Source organism: Helobdella robusta (genome assembly GCF_000326865.2).
Source record: "Helobdella robusta unplaced genomic scaffold HELROscaffold_6, whole genome shotgun sequence".
NCBI classification, from domain to species: Eukaryota; Metazoa; Annelida; class Clitellata; order Rhynchobdellida; family Glossiphoniidae; genus Helobdella; species Helobdella robusta.
Window position 1 is genome coordinate 362,650 of NW_008705330.1, and position 12,762 is coordinate 375,411.

The 12,762-nt window shown below is 34.4% G+C and overlaps 1 protein-coding gene across 1 annotated transcript; it reads left to right on the forward strand.

Moving 5' to 3' along the window:
* Positions 1–4,697: 4,697 nt before the first annotated feature.
* Positions 4,698–10,171, forward strand: HELRODRAFT_69010 (hypothetical protein; the record flags this gene model as incomplete). Its single annotated transcript, XM_009028995.1, has 9 exons — positions 4,698–4,810; positions 4,873–5,021; positions 6,394–6,466; positions 6,618–6,786; positions 6,968–7,066; positions 7,165–7,272; positions 9,271–9,435; positions 9,685–9,741; positions 9,995–10,171. Coding segments are annotated over 9 exons (1,110 nt in total), but the record flags the coding sequence as incomplete, so codon positions are not given.
* Positions 10,172–12,762: the final 2,591 nt, after the last annotated feature.

The window sequence follows — 12,762 nt, forward strand, 5'->3', positions numbered from 1 at the left end:
GATCAATCAAAACCAGTACTATTGTTCGGTGTTTTTTGTATATTAAAATTGGTAATTTTTTCTTTTGCCCTTGCTTCAAAGGTATCAACGACAAACACACACAGCGTACATGAATACGCGTGGAAACCACGCATCACACACATTGCATTTGATAGGCGGGGATCTTTTTGCATTCGATTGCAGTCACTGCGACATCAAGATCTGGCGCCTTTAATAATTGAGCCCAAATTTTTTTTTTGTTATTATAGATCATGATGTATACTTGATATCTACCATTAGATTTCTCAAAGAAAAAAAGATATTTGGATCAATTAAATAAAAATTTTAAATAATGATAACTGGATGTCCACTAGTTTTCTCAGTGATCTGTAGTCTGCATCTCAAATCTAAAACGTCTGAAAAATAAGCAGCCCGATATTTTGAAGAAAATCAATTTAAATTTATTTTAATATTTGTTAAAAACTGGGATAATTCATTTATTTAAAAAGTTTAAAAATGTTCTTAAATTTTTCAAGTTTAGAGTCGCTCACAAATTTGTTAATAAAGAGTTGTCATTTTATAAGGTTGCGGCTGTAAGCCCATCTTCATCTGTTGCTTTGGTACAAATAACTTTTAGAAAAAAAATATTTTGTGGGAAATTAATCTACAACTTATTTTAAATATAGATTAATTTTTGTTATATATCAAACGTTTGAATTATAATTGTTAACAAAGCTTTTCAAAATGTTTCAGCATTGATCGTTTACAATTACTTTTCCTCACTTAAACCAAAGATGAAGATTTTCTGAACAATAAGAACCATGATTTATAAACAATTAAGGGATAGCCCACTCCTGTCCCTTAATTAATTAATTAATTGGTCGAGTGTTCGTTATTCCGTAGGTTCAAGATTTCCGATAGATGAGCACAACTGCTTCAAATGTAATATATTTATGACTTGTATACTTTATTGTTGTCCAGGAATTGAAATGAAGTACTTTTTCAGGCCTTAAAATTGATTTTTCTGGTTTACATAACCGAGTTTTAATGCTGCTTTGGTAGATTTTTTATATAAAATATTTTTTAATAATTGAAAAATATAAATTAAAGTATATAGTTTATTCATTTTTATAATTGGAACTATCCCGTCTCTTGGGTATTACAGGTCCGTTGACTATTCGGCCTGCGGGCCGTAGTTGGCCCACCCCTGTTTAATTTTGTTTATGGACAGAAAAATCTGCCACTGTATGTGTGCGTGTGTGTGTAGTGTATACGTGTGTGCGTGTGTGTGGGCGTGTGTGTGCGTGTGTGTGACTCAACCCTTAAACTTGTTCTGAGATCGTTAGAAAGAGAAACTGACTGGGGCAAAGGTTGTACTTGTACAGTACTGGTAAAATAATTATTTAAATCCATTTTTCTTATATACATATCCATGTAAGTCTCCTTTTAAATTAGTTATGTAATATGTCGCTGGCCCGTGCTGTCCCCTCGAGTTGGTTGTTTTTCAGTTTTTCGTCTTATTTAAGGACGGATTAACTAATAAAAAATAAAATGAAAAAAGAATTTACACTTTTTTAGTGCATGAGTGTTTATGCATTTTATTGAATATTGATGATATAATTTAGGCACCTAAAATGCACTTTTTACCATCTTTCTTCCAACTTGCTTATTAGTTTATTTTATTACCTTCTTAAGTTCTTACTCTAATTCTAATTAATTAATTAAATCTAACTAATGGCAACAGTTTAAGTAAAAAAATACTTTTTTAAAGTCTTAATAAATTTTTAATTGACAAAATTCACTTTAAGACATAAGAGACTAACTAATTTTCAAATCTGATTTAGAGATTTACAATCAAATTAGTTTTTGAAATTAAACAGCTGTGGTTGATCTGGCAATTAATGTTGTTCAATTGGAATTTATAATTATATAGTATTAAAAATGGCATTCATAATTATTTACTATAGATAGACAGAGACACTAGTCTATATTTTTCAATTATTAAATAAATAAACCCTGGCTGATTGTCATAGCTCAATTCACTGTGATGTGACCAATGCCAGCTATTTTTAATAATTTTTTAAGTTAAGAAATGCAGTTTCTTGTCAACAATTAAGTGCTGAACTGGAGACTATGATTTTTTAGTTTAACAATCAAAATTTTAAGTTATTAACAACAACCAATATGACCAGACAACAACAAACAACACAAGTTTAGACGATATTCTCCCCGAGATCAGAGGTAGCCGTTTGGCTACCTATGATAAAACCGAAATACCCCTCGACGCTATTCACATCTGTCACTCGCCTCAGTATCATGCAACCCCGCTTTCACTTTGTCCTTCTCCACCTGCTCTCTCCATCCCAGTCGCAGATGACCTCTTCCTATCACTCCTTCAATCTCAAACTCCAGCACTCGCCTAATCCCGACCCTTTCATCCCTTCTCAACACATGTCCATACCACCGCTATCTCGATCTCCTTACCAATGTCACAATGTCCTCATTCAGTCCCATCCTCGACATCGGCTCTGTACTACTCCTCCTATCCTTCACTTTAAACCCACACATCATCCTCACCATGGCTCTTTCAGCCCTCTGCAGTACACTTTCCTCCTCTCTCCTCAACACCCAAGTTTCACCACCATATACCATCGCTGCTCTCACACATGCTTTATATACCCTCCATTTCATCTTCACTGACCATTTCTTTCCACACAATACCCCACCAAGTTTCCTAAATTTTATCCATCCCACATGAACTCTAGCCGTAACAGCGCTCAAACATCCTCCATCCGCGTTCAGCTTAACCCCTAAATAAACAAAGCTTTCCACTCTTTCAATACCACCACTCAACCCCGTCCTTGAGTCCGTCCTATTAATCACACCATGAACACACTTCTTACATTTGAACTTCTTACATTTGCCATCCATCTTTTTCAGTGCCCCCCTCACACCACTACATCTCTTATGCACCCACTTCTGACATCCTATACACAATACCGAGTTAGCATTCACTCTCCTGTCACATACCCCACAGGGGTCTATTTTACTTATTATTTGCTTTCCACCTTCCCCACTCACCATTACCTTCGTCTTACCAATAATAACTTTTAACCTTTTCTTTTCAATAACACTTTTCCATCTGTCAAATTTTAACTGCAATTCTTCCATGCTATCAGCCATCAAGACTAAATCATCTGCATACAAAATATCAAATAACAACCCCTCCATTATGTTTCCACACACAACATCCATCACAATTGCAAACAAAAACGGTGATAACACTGATCCTTGATGTACTCCTACCTTAACACTAAAAGCGTCCGACATCTCCCTTCCGACCCTCACCTTTGTCTTCGCCCCTTCATACAGCTGCATCACAGCTTTAACAAGTCTCTCATTCACTCCTTTCTTCCTCAGCGCTCATTCAATGATCTTCCTCGGTACTCGATCAAAAGCCTAGATCCACAAAACATATGTACAATCTTCGTTTCTTCTTTCTATAATTCTCCTGCAACATTCTCACTATGAACAACGCATCCACCGTTCCCCTACCAGGCATAAACCCATACTGCATTTCATTAACTGTCACCATATTTCTCAACCTCCTCTCAAGCACCCTCTCCACTACCTTCATTCCATGCTCTAGCAATTTCACACCCCTATATGACCCACAATCTCTCACATCTCCTTTGCCCTTATACAACGGCACTAACACACTATGTCGCCAATCCTCAGGTATACCTTCATCATCAAACATACTGTTAGCAATTCTCATCATAACTTCAATTCCTATCACCCCACTCGCCTTTATATGTTCCGCCGCCACTTCCGAAACCCCTGTCGTCTTACCTAGTTTCATTTCTCTAACTGCTTTCTCTACTTCTTCCATTGTCACCTTCTCTATGGGTCCGTGTGTGACCGCGGAATCCACATCTCCATCCCACTCATTTTCTTCATTCATCAACCTTTCCATATGGGCTTTCCACACCTGAGCTTTTTCCTTCTCATCTATGCACAACTTGCCAAATCCATCCCAAACATATCCATTCCCTATAACATCTTTCCTATCCCTCATTGACTGCTTTGCTACTTTGAACATTTTCCTCGAACTCACATCAAATTCCATTTCCCTCATTAACCTATCTGATGCTTTCGTCATTGCAGTTGCCACTGCCCGTTTTGCAACCTTCTTAGCCTTCCTGTATGACCAGACAGTAATTTCTATTTCAAAAGCAATCATTGGAAACCAAATAAAATGAAAAGCTTTTTGCCCGCTTTCACTTTTTAAATTTGTGAACTTGTTTTTAACTATTTGAATAAGTTAAAAATTTAACTAAATGAACTCTCACATTTAAAATCCATTAAAATATGATTTGATTAGTGTTTACATTGTCAACATGTTGCTGAGAAGATAGATTTGTTTGAACTCTGGTTTATTAATTCACCAAGAATTGCCTCAATATAAATTGTTGCAATTTATAGAGAAATTTTAGTTTCAAATAAATTTTACATTTAAATCCTATTTCATGATATAACAATGTTAAACTTTTAAATAAAAAGGATTCCTTCCAGTTAGGGCATTTGCTTCACAAGTATCAAACGGAAATGAAACATTGCAAGAAAAGAATAAAATTAAGAATGTGTAAGTTTCCATTAAATAATTGAACCTTCAACATTTTTATTGAAATCTCTCAACACTTTGCAGAACCAGATACAAAACGGGTATTCTGATGATGAACATGGGTGGGCCGAAGAATGCACACGAAGTTCAGGATTTTTTGCAGAGGCTGTTTTCTGATAGAGATCTTATGCAGTTACCTTTTCAAAAGTGAGAAATTTTTTCAAGACTAAAAACTGTCAGCGAATTATTTTATAATAAAAATTATTCAGATACCTTGGTTCATGGATAGCCAAAAGAAGAACACCAAAGGTCATCGAGCAGTACAATGAGATAGGAGGGGGATCTCCCATTCATTGGTGGACTCATGTCCAGGGACAGGGCATGGTTGACATTCTTGACTCCATCAGTCCAGCAACTGGTTTAATTTATCTTATTTCAATGGCAATTTATTTTGTTCTTTACAAGTGCAAAGCTGTAGTACAATTTTCTTTGGTGCAAAGCTGAAACATTCATGCCACACAATGTATATGCATGTGTATGTAAGCATTAGCCATAAGAAAGTTTTGTGTTTTTGTACAAGCAGCATTTGAACCAGGTTTGTGCACCACAGCCTAATTGGTTTAACATCAAAATGAAGCATAGTTTGATTGATGGTCCGAGACATGTCCTTTTTCAGCTTGAGCTTTTCAGAAGCCAAGACAAAGAGGTGATGCAGATAGTGATGCCTCTGGTAAGAAGATCAACCTGACATGCACATTCTGAAGCTGTCATCCAGACACTGATTTGTAGTGACAAGGGGGAAGAAAGAAGAGTTGGAATTGAAAAGATTCTTGAGATCAGAGGAAATGCAGATGAAAATGTTCAGATGGGGGATATGAGTTTAAAACAAAGGGTAACACCAGAGATCAATCCTGATGCCAGCAGCCTACTTGAACTCATTTATTGGGATTCTGAAATGTATGAATCTCCTCTAACTTGTAGCTTAACAACGGCTCAAGTCAAACAATTTTTGCACACTCCAATGATAGTCCCAGACTGGCCCTCACACATTCAAAGTATTGAGAGATGTGTCAAGATGGTTACAGAGGCAAGTGAGCATGTCTACAGTCAGGGAAGAAGGGATGTATATATTAGATCAGAGATCGTCAGCAGACAACTAATGGGTAGACATGCGAGCAAGAAGGAAATGTACAATCTCATAAAATTTGGAAATAATTGACACTTGCTGTAAGCTGTGAAACTGTCTACTTTGTTATTGACATAACATTGATTAGATATTGTATATAATGTTAATACTATTTCAGTATTTAATAAAAATATAAAATTTGTCATTGATTAAAATTAGTTTTTTTTTCGATGATTTTTATAATTAATTCCTAAATTACGAAAATAAACATTTTAGCTGAAATTTCAACATAAAATTTACCAAGCTTGAAATTTTCAAATCTAAAATCTGAAGGTTAATTTGGATTCAGCATTCAAAAATGTATCTTTTTGTAACCCCTGGTTTTTAAAACTCTAAAAAAATCATTTTTCGGTATAAAATTGACACACCCTAATGAGGCATGGCACTCTAAACTTACTTGGCAACTATCTGAAATTCAGAATTATGTCCCCTTACTCTTTTCCATTAATTTTTTTTATATGAAGATTTTTCTATATTTGCATAATATATGTTAATTCTTCTTTATTTTATAAAACTTTGATTGTTTTTTATTACATTTTTTTATTATTATCATTTTATTTTGGTCTTGGTGTGAGATGTTTATTTCTACTATTTCATCTTTCAGCTCCTCACAAATTTTATATTGGTTTCCGATATGTGAACCCTTTGACTGAAGATGCTCTTGAGAAAATGGAGAAGTTATTTTTTTTCAGTTCAATCCATTGAAGATTAGTAATTAAATGGAGATATACAAGAGATTAATATATAAATAAATATAAAGATACAAGAGATATAAAATATAATATAATAAAATAATTAAATATAATAAAAAATATAATAATGATTTAGTGATGGTATCGAGAGGGCTGTTGCATTCTCCCAATACCCTCAGTACAGCTGTTCGACGACAGGCAGCAGTCTCAATGCCATCTACAGGTACTACCAAAATAATAGGAATCCTACCAAAATTATTTGGTCAACTATCGACAGGTGGCCAACACATCATTCCATTGTTCACGTTAGTTATGTTAGTTGTTAAAGGTAAAAAAAACACATTTGTAATTTTCATTGTTAGTTTTTACAATAAATACAAATATGTAACAAAAAATTTTTAAATCAAATTTTTATTCTTTCTCCAATCTCAACGTTCGACAGACAATAATTTAAATAAATTTTTGTTTGTTCATTTCATTGTGCAGTCCTTTGCGGAAAGCATAGAAGAAGAGTTACTGAAGTTTCCAGCTGACGTTCAGAATGATGTCCTCATACTCTTTTCCGCTCATTCACTTCCCATGAAGGTTTAAATGTTTCTACCATTCACGTTCCTTCTTCTAGATGTGTTTTTATGTTAGTGGCCAAGCCAATGCTGTTAATCTTGATGCAACTTGCAAATTAGAGCGTGAACAGAGGGGATCACTACCCACAAGAAGTTGCAGCTACTGTTCAGAGTGTTATGGATAGGTTGGGTCACTCACACCCATACTTGCTCTCCTGGCAATCAAAAGTTAATTTCATATTCTACTTGCATCAATTATTTCTTTCTTTTTACCATAAATTCATAAAATATAATAAAATTGAAATGAACCTTGGCTGAAAATTTGAACAGTTTCTCTTTATGCAATTCTGAAAACTGGTTGAAAGACGTGAAACTGTCAAAAATCATTAGTGCAAAACATTTTTCGACTTGTAAAAAAATAATCCTCTAAACCATTCTACAAATGTCAAAAAAAGTGGGAACGTTTATTCGGGCCACGTGGAGACTTGACCTGGCCAGCCCAAAGCACAGATCATCCCGTCAACTATTTCGAATTTCTATACAACACTATGTATTTTTTAAACAAACAAATTTTGTGCTGTGCAATTGTGTTTGCTATTAGGCGAGAATTAATTTGAACATTCTTTTCAAGAAGCGTAGTATTAGTATGTATTTTTAACTAAAAAAAGACGGACGCAAGGACGGCGTTGAGTGGTGGTATTGAAAGAGTGGAAAGCTTTGTTTATTAAGGGGTTAAGCTGAACGCGGATGGAGGATGTTTGAGCGCTGTTACGGCTAGAGTTCATGTGGGATGGATAAAATTTAGGGAACTTGGTGGGGTATTGTGTGGAAAGAAATGGTCAGTGAAGATGAAATGGAGGGTATATAAAGCATGTGTGAGAGCAGCGATGGTATATGGTGGTGAAACTTGTGTGTTGAGGAGAGAGGAGGAAAGTGTACTGCAGAGGACTGAAAAAGCTATGGTGAGGATGATGTGTGGGTTTAAAGTGAAGGATAGGAGGAGTAGTACAGAGCTGATGTCGATGATGGGACTAAATGAGGACATTGTGACATTGATAAGGAGATCGAGATAGCGGTGGTATGGACATGTGTTGAGAAGGGATGAAAGGGTCGGGATTAGGCGAGCGTTGGAGTTCGAGGCTGAAGGAGTGATAGGAAGGTGTCGTCCGCGATTGGGATGGAGAGAGCAGGTGGAGAACAGAGTGAAAGCGGAGTTGCTTGATACTGAGGCGAGTGACAGATGTGAATGGCGTCGAGGGGTATTTCGGTTTCATCATAGGTAGCCAAACGGCAACCCCTGATCTCGGGGAAAATGTCGTCTAAGCGTGTGTTGTTGTTGTTGTTATTTTTAACTAAAAAAATATAACAAAGATCATAACATGATATTATTTTATGCGTGTTGAACATTTATTTAAAATTATCAACATTTGAAAATTTTTCAATGTCAATGAACCCAACAGCTAATTTTTGACAGTTTCACGTTTTTCAGTTTTTAAAATTTCATGAATATAAAACTACAGTTACAGTAATAGTACACCTCGCATTCTGAATGTGATCAACCATGAAAAAAAAACTCTTTTATTACTTTTTATAATAAACCTTCATGACGTTTTCAGCCTGCGCAAGTCAAAAAAAGAAAAAAATGAAAATAATGCACATGTCAAAAAAAGCGCGCCTCTTTTTATTCATGTTTTATTCTATTAAGCGGCTTTTTGTTCACTTTTTGGTCTGATTAATCAATCTAATTTAGTCTTGCTGATGAGATTTGATCTCGTACCGTTCCTGAAGATTTGGTCTTAATAAGAGGCTGGTCCTATTAAACATACTTAAATAAACTAAACTATATTGAACAGTCAGAAAATTAATTGGAATGTTGTGAACAATTGTTTAAAAATGATATTGGTATTGGTACGACACTATATTTACGATCGACCAAAACAGCCTACGGAAAATATCTTTCATACGCGATAAACAATATTTTGTTTCGAAGTAATCTGAAAAAATGTTGGCTAAGTTTTAAAAGTATGAAATTTTTGGGTAGAGATGCTGCAAATGATTGTTATAAATTTTGTTAATGAAATGCTTAATCTATGGTAGCATAACAAAAATTTGAAAGCCTTGAAAGTAACTTAATAATTTGGTTTTAAATTTTCATACTCGACTACATTCTTTTTGAAGAATATTTTATGTTCATCGTGCATTTATTCTTCTGAATTTGCTAAACAGGTTGGTCCATTGCCGTGGTTGGGTCCCCAGACAAAAGATGTCATCAAATCGTTTGAAACCAGCAGTCACAAGGGACTCCTTCTTGTACCGATTGCATTCACCTCTGACCACATCGAAACTCTTTATGAACTCGATCTCGAATATTCGAAAATTGTTCCGAAAATTGTGAGATTAATATATTATCCTATTATCTTATTAATAATTTGAACACGATGTTCAAAAACTTATCACGCTATTTTTTGAAAGCTAATTTATCATTACATTTTACGTTTGACCGAGGACATTAAAAAAAGTGAGAATCTGAAAACAAGAAGTGCAACCGGCGAGGCTCCCTGCTAATGAGCTTTTAAAATGTGCTATGTTTTCAAACGTCTGATTCAATTAAGTTTTAAATATGAAACAACTGATTTGCAGAGCAGCAAGATTGTGAGGCGGGCCGCATCACTCAACGACAGGCCAACCTTCATAAAAGTACAAATATTTTTAATAACATTGTTGTTATTTTTTTTGTTGATACGCTATCGTTAAAATATTACAATTTTTTTTACAACATCCAATTTGTAAACTTTATTTCTAAATTCACCAAAATTTACTCAAATACACCACTCGATACAAACAATAATGCATTAATATTCAAATATAAAAACTCATGAACCAAGTATTGAAGCAACTCAAACAATAAGCTACCCTAAAAAACACGAAACTGCCACCTGCAACGATACAGGGCATAGCTGAACTAGTGAAGAATCATTTGGAAGGTGGTTTGACGTGTAGCAGGAAGTTGAGTGTTTGTTGCACCTCTTGTCCTACTGATACATGCAAAAAGACCAGACAGTTCTTCAAGGAATCTCAAAAGATCATCGACACTTTCAATGAGAAAATTAGACAAAGTGAAATTTAATAATTAATTTTGCATGTTTTGAGCCAATTCAATAGTGACAACATTTCACTACAAATTTTCTGCAATGTGTAACACTGACAACGTTGTTATAATTTGAATTTTTTGCAATATTCGCTACCGGTTTTGAGGTTTTGTTGAATAACAAAATGGATGTAGTGATGCAGCTTACTTATTTTTTCTTTAGTAATAATTTTTTTTAAATCAGATTAAAAAGTTCTAAGATGGTTTTTTACTAAAATTTAAAATAAACTTCAAACTAAATTCGACAATAATATTTAAAATTAATAGTTTGGGATAGCGGACATAGGCCGAAGGAAAAGCAACTCTATAAAAGAAACTAGGTGTTATTTGCATCGCGTGTTTTACATCTGTTATTTAACCCACCAATTTTTGAAGCCGGATTTTTGGTTACATTTCATTGAACAAAAAAAATAGACAGTGAAAGTCGCTTCACATTTGTAAGATTATTGACAATTGACCCAGACTCAGATTGTAGATGTTGCCTGTGCAGGCGCTGTGCAGTGTGTACTAAAGACGTTTAAAAAATTTTGCAATTCAACGGCATATTCTTCAGTTTTTGCCACGAGGACGCTGCTGAGAAGGTTTGTTAATTAAGACATTAAGCCTAAACAAAAAGGATTGATCATTAATGCATTATAATGAAAATAAAAAATTTAACTTTTTTCTGGAAATCATGCAGTTTTAGGTCCGGATTTCTGAGAGAAGCAGACAGTTATTCCAAACAGTTGGTCCTAGAACAGCAATATTACGAGAGAATATACGGAGACTCGTCGTTGGGATCTACAGCAGGTTTTAAACATGAGATCTCAAATGTGCTCCAGATGCTTTTGAAGATCTCTTTTTAAACCTGTCAAACAAGTATAATGGAGCTAGCGCGTTGATTGACTTGTAGACAAGTGTTGAAATTTTGAACATCAGCCTTTTGTCGACTGTTAGACAATGAAGTTCCTTCAATATTGGAGACATATGGTCGTATTTTAGAGCTCCAACAACAACTTTTGCCGCTCGATTCCGTATTGATTGTAGTACCGCCATGAATCGATCAGGCAAGTCGTAAAAACCTGTTGCAATAATCAATGCGTGAGCGCACAAATGCATGAACCAACGTCTGTAAAGTGGAAGTGTCCAGGGATCGTCAGATTTGATTGAATTTTCTGATTTGAAACACGCATCCGGCTGACAGCTTTTTAATGTGTTGTTTCATAGACAAACTTGAATAAATTAAGAAACTGAAGTGACAGAATGGGATGACCTCATCATTAATAGTTACTGAATTTATATCTATTCTTGAGAGTTTCGTCATATTCCCACTTGTAAAAAACAGTCTAGTTTTGGTTTAGTTTTAAACCGTTGTTTTGTATCCATATATTGACCCTAGGACAAACATTTAACCAATTCGTCCAATCGGATTTGAAAGAATCTGGACTACTCGTAATAATAATCTGTAAGTCGTTTCGCAAAAGCGTGACATGAAAAACCAAATGATTCTAATATCTTTAGTAACACAAGTATCTAAAATTTTGAAAAAAAAATCAATTTTTTGCGAGCGTAAATTTTAACCGGCAGCACAACAAAATTTGACGGACGAAATGAACAGACGAACTTCTTTACAAAATTCATAAAAACAAACATTTTACTACAATTTCGACTGATATTTATTTCAGCAAATGAAATATTTTCAACGTCACCATTATTTTGGTTGACACAAAAAATACGAAACTAAAAAATGTTTGTAAGTTTTCAACAAAATTTAAATAAAATAAATAAATCTAGATTTTTAAATCTGTTAAAGAAGCTCGGACCTTGGTCAACCATCTCCGTTACCGGATTAAGCGATTAAACCAACATTAGACATTTTTAAAAATACGAAGTGTTATTTCATACTAAAAAATAATCCGTTAAGATATTCTTTTAAAATAAATAAGTCGAATGTACAATTTAAAAGACGCTTTATTAAATTGCAAACAAAATTCAAACATTATATACACATAAGCAACACTGTGTACATGTACGTACGCTCTACATAAAACGTAATCAATACGAAAAAAATGCTTTTATATATTTTTTCAAACAAAATGTAGCGCGTACAACAAAAGCGACCGGTCCTTTTTTCCGAACCCTGCTTTATGGTTGGGACGAGTTAATAGTGCTTCCGTCATTAAAACATGGATCGATCGGAGTTCAATTAGTCCATGAACAACACGAACACTTGATGGTGTAAGACAACTGGAAATCGGTGTTACAAACAATAATAATAACAATCAATCAATCAATCTTCGTTTTGCGTCCAGAGTCCCGGTTCCCCGAGGTAGGACGTAATAATAATAACAATAACTACAATATATAATAATTACATTTTTAATAGGTATGGTATAACAAATAATGATTTTTTATAATTAAAATAGAATTTAAGACGCACAAAGACACTAGTTAGATCAACAAGTATCGTTTAATACTTTGTTATAATACAAACAACAAACCACATTTTATTATGACCAGCACGAAAATAAATATGGCCAATAAAGTTATAAATTGCTGATATACTATTACTCAACTCTAAATAAAACAAT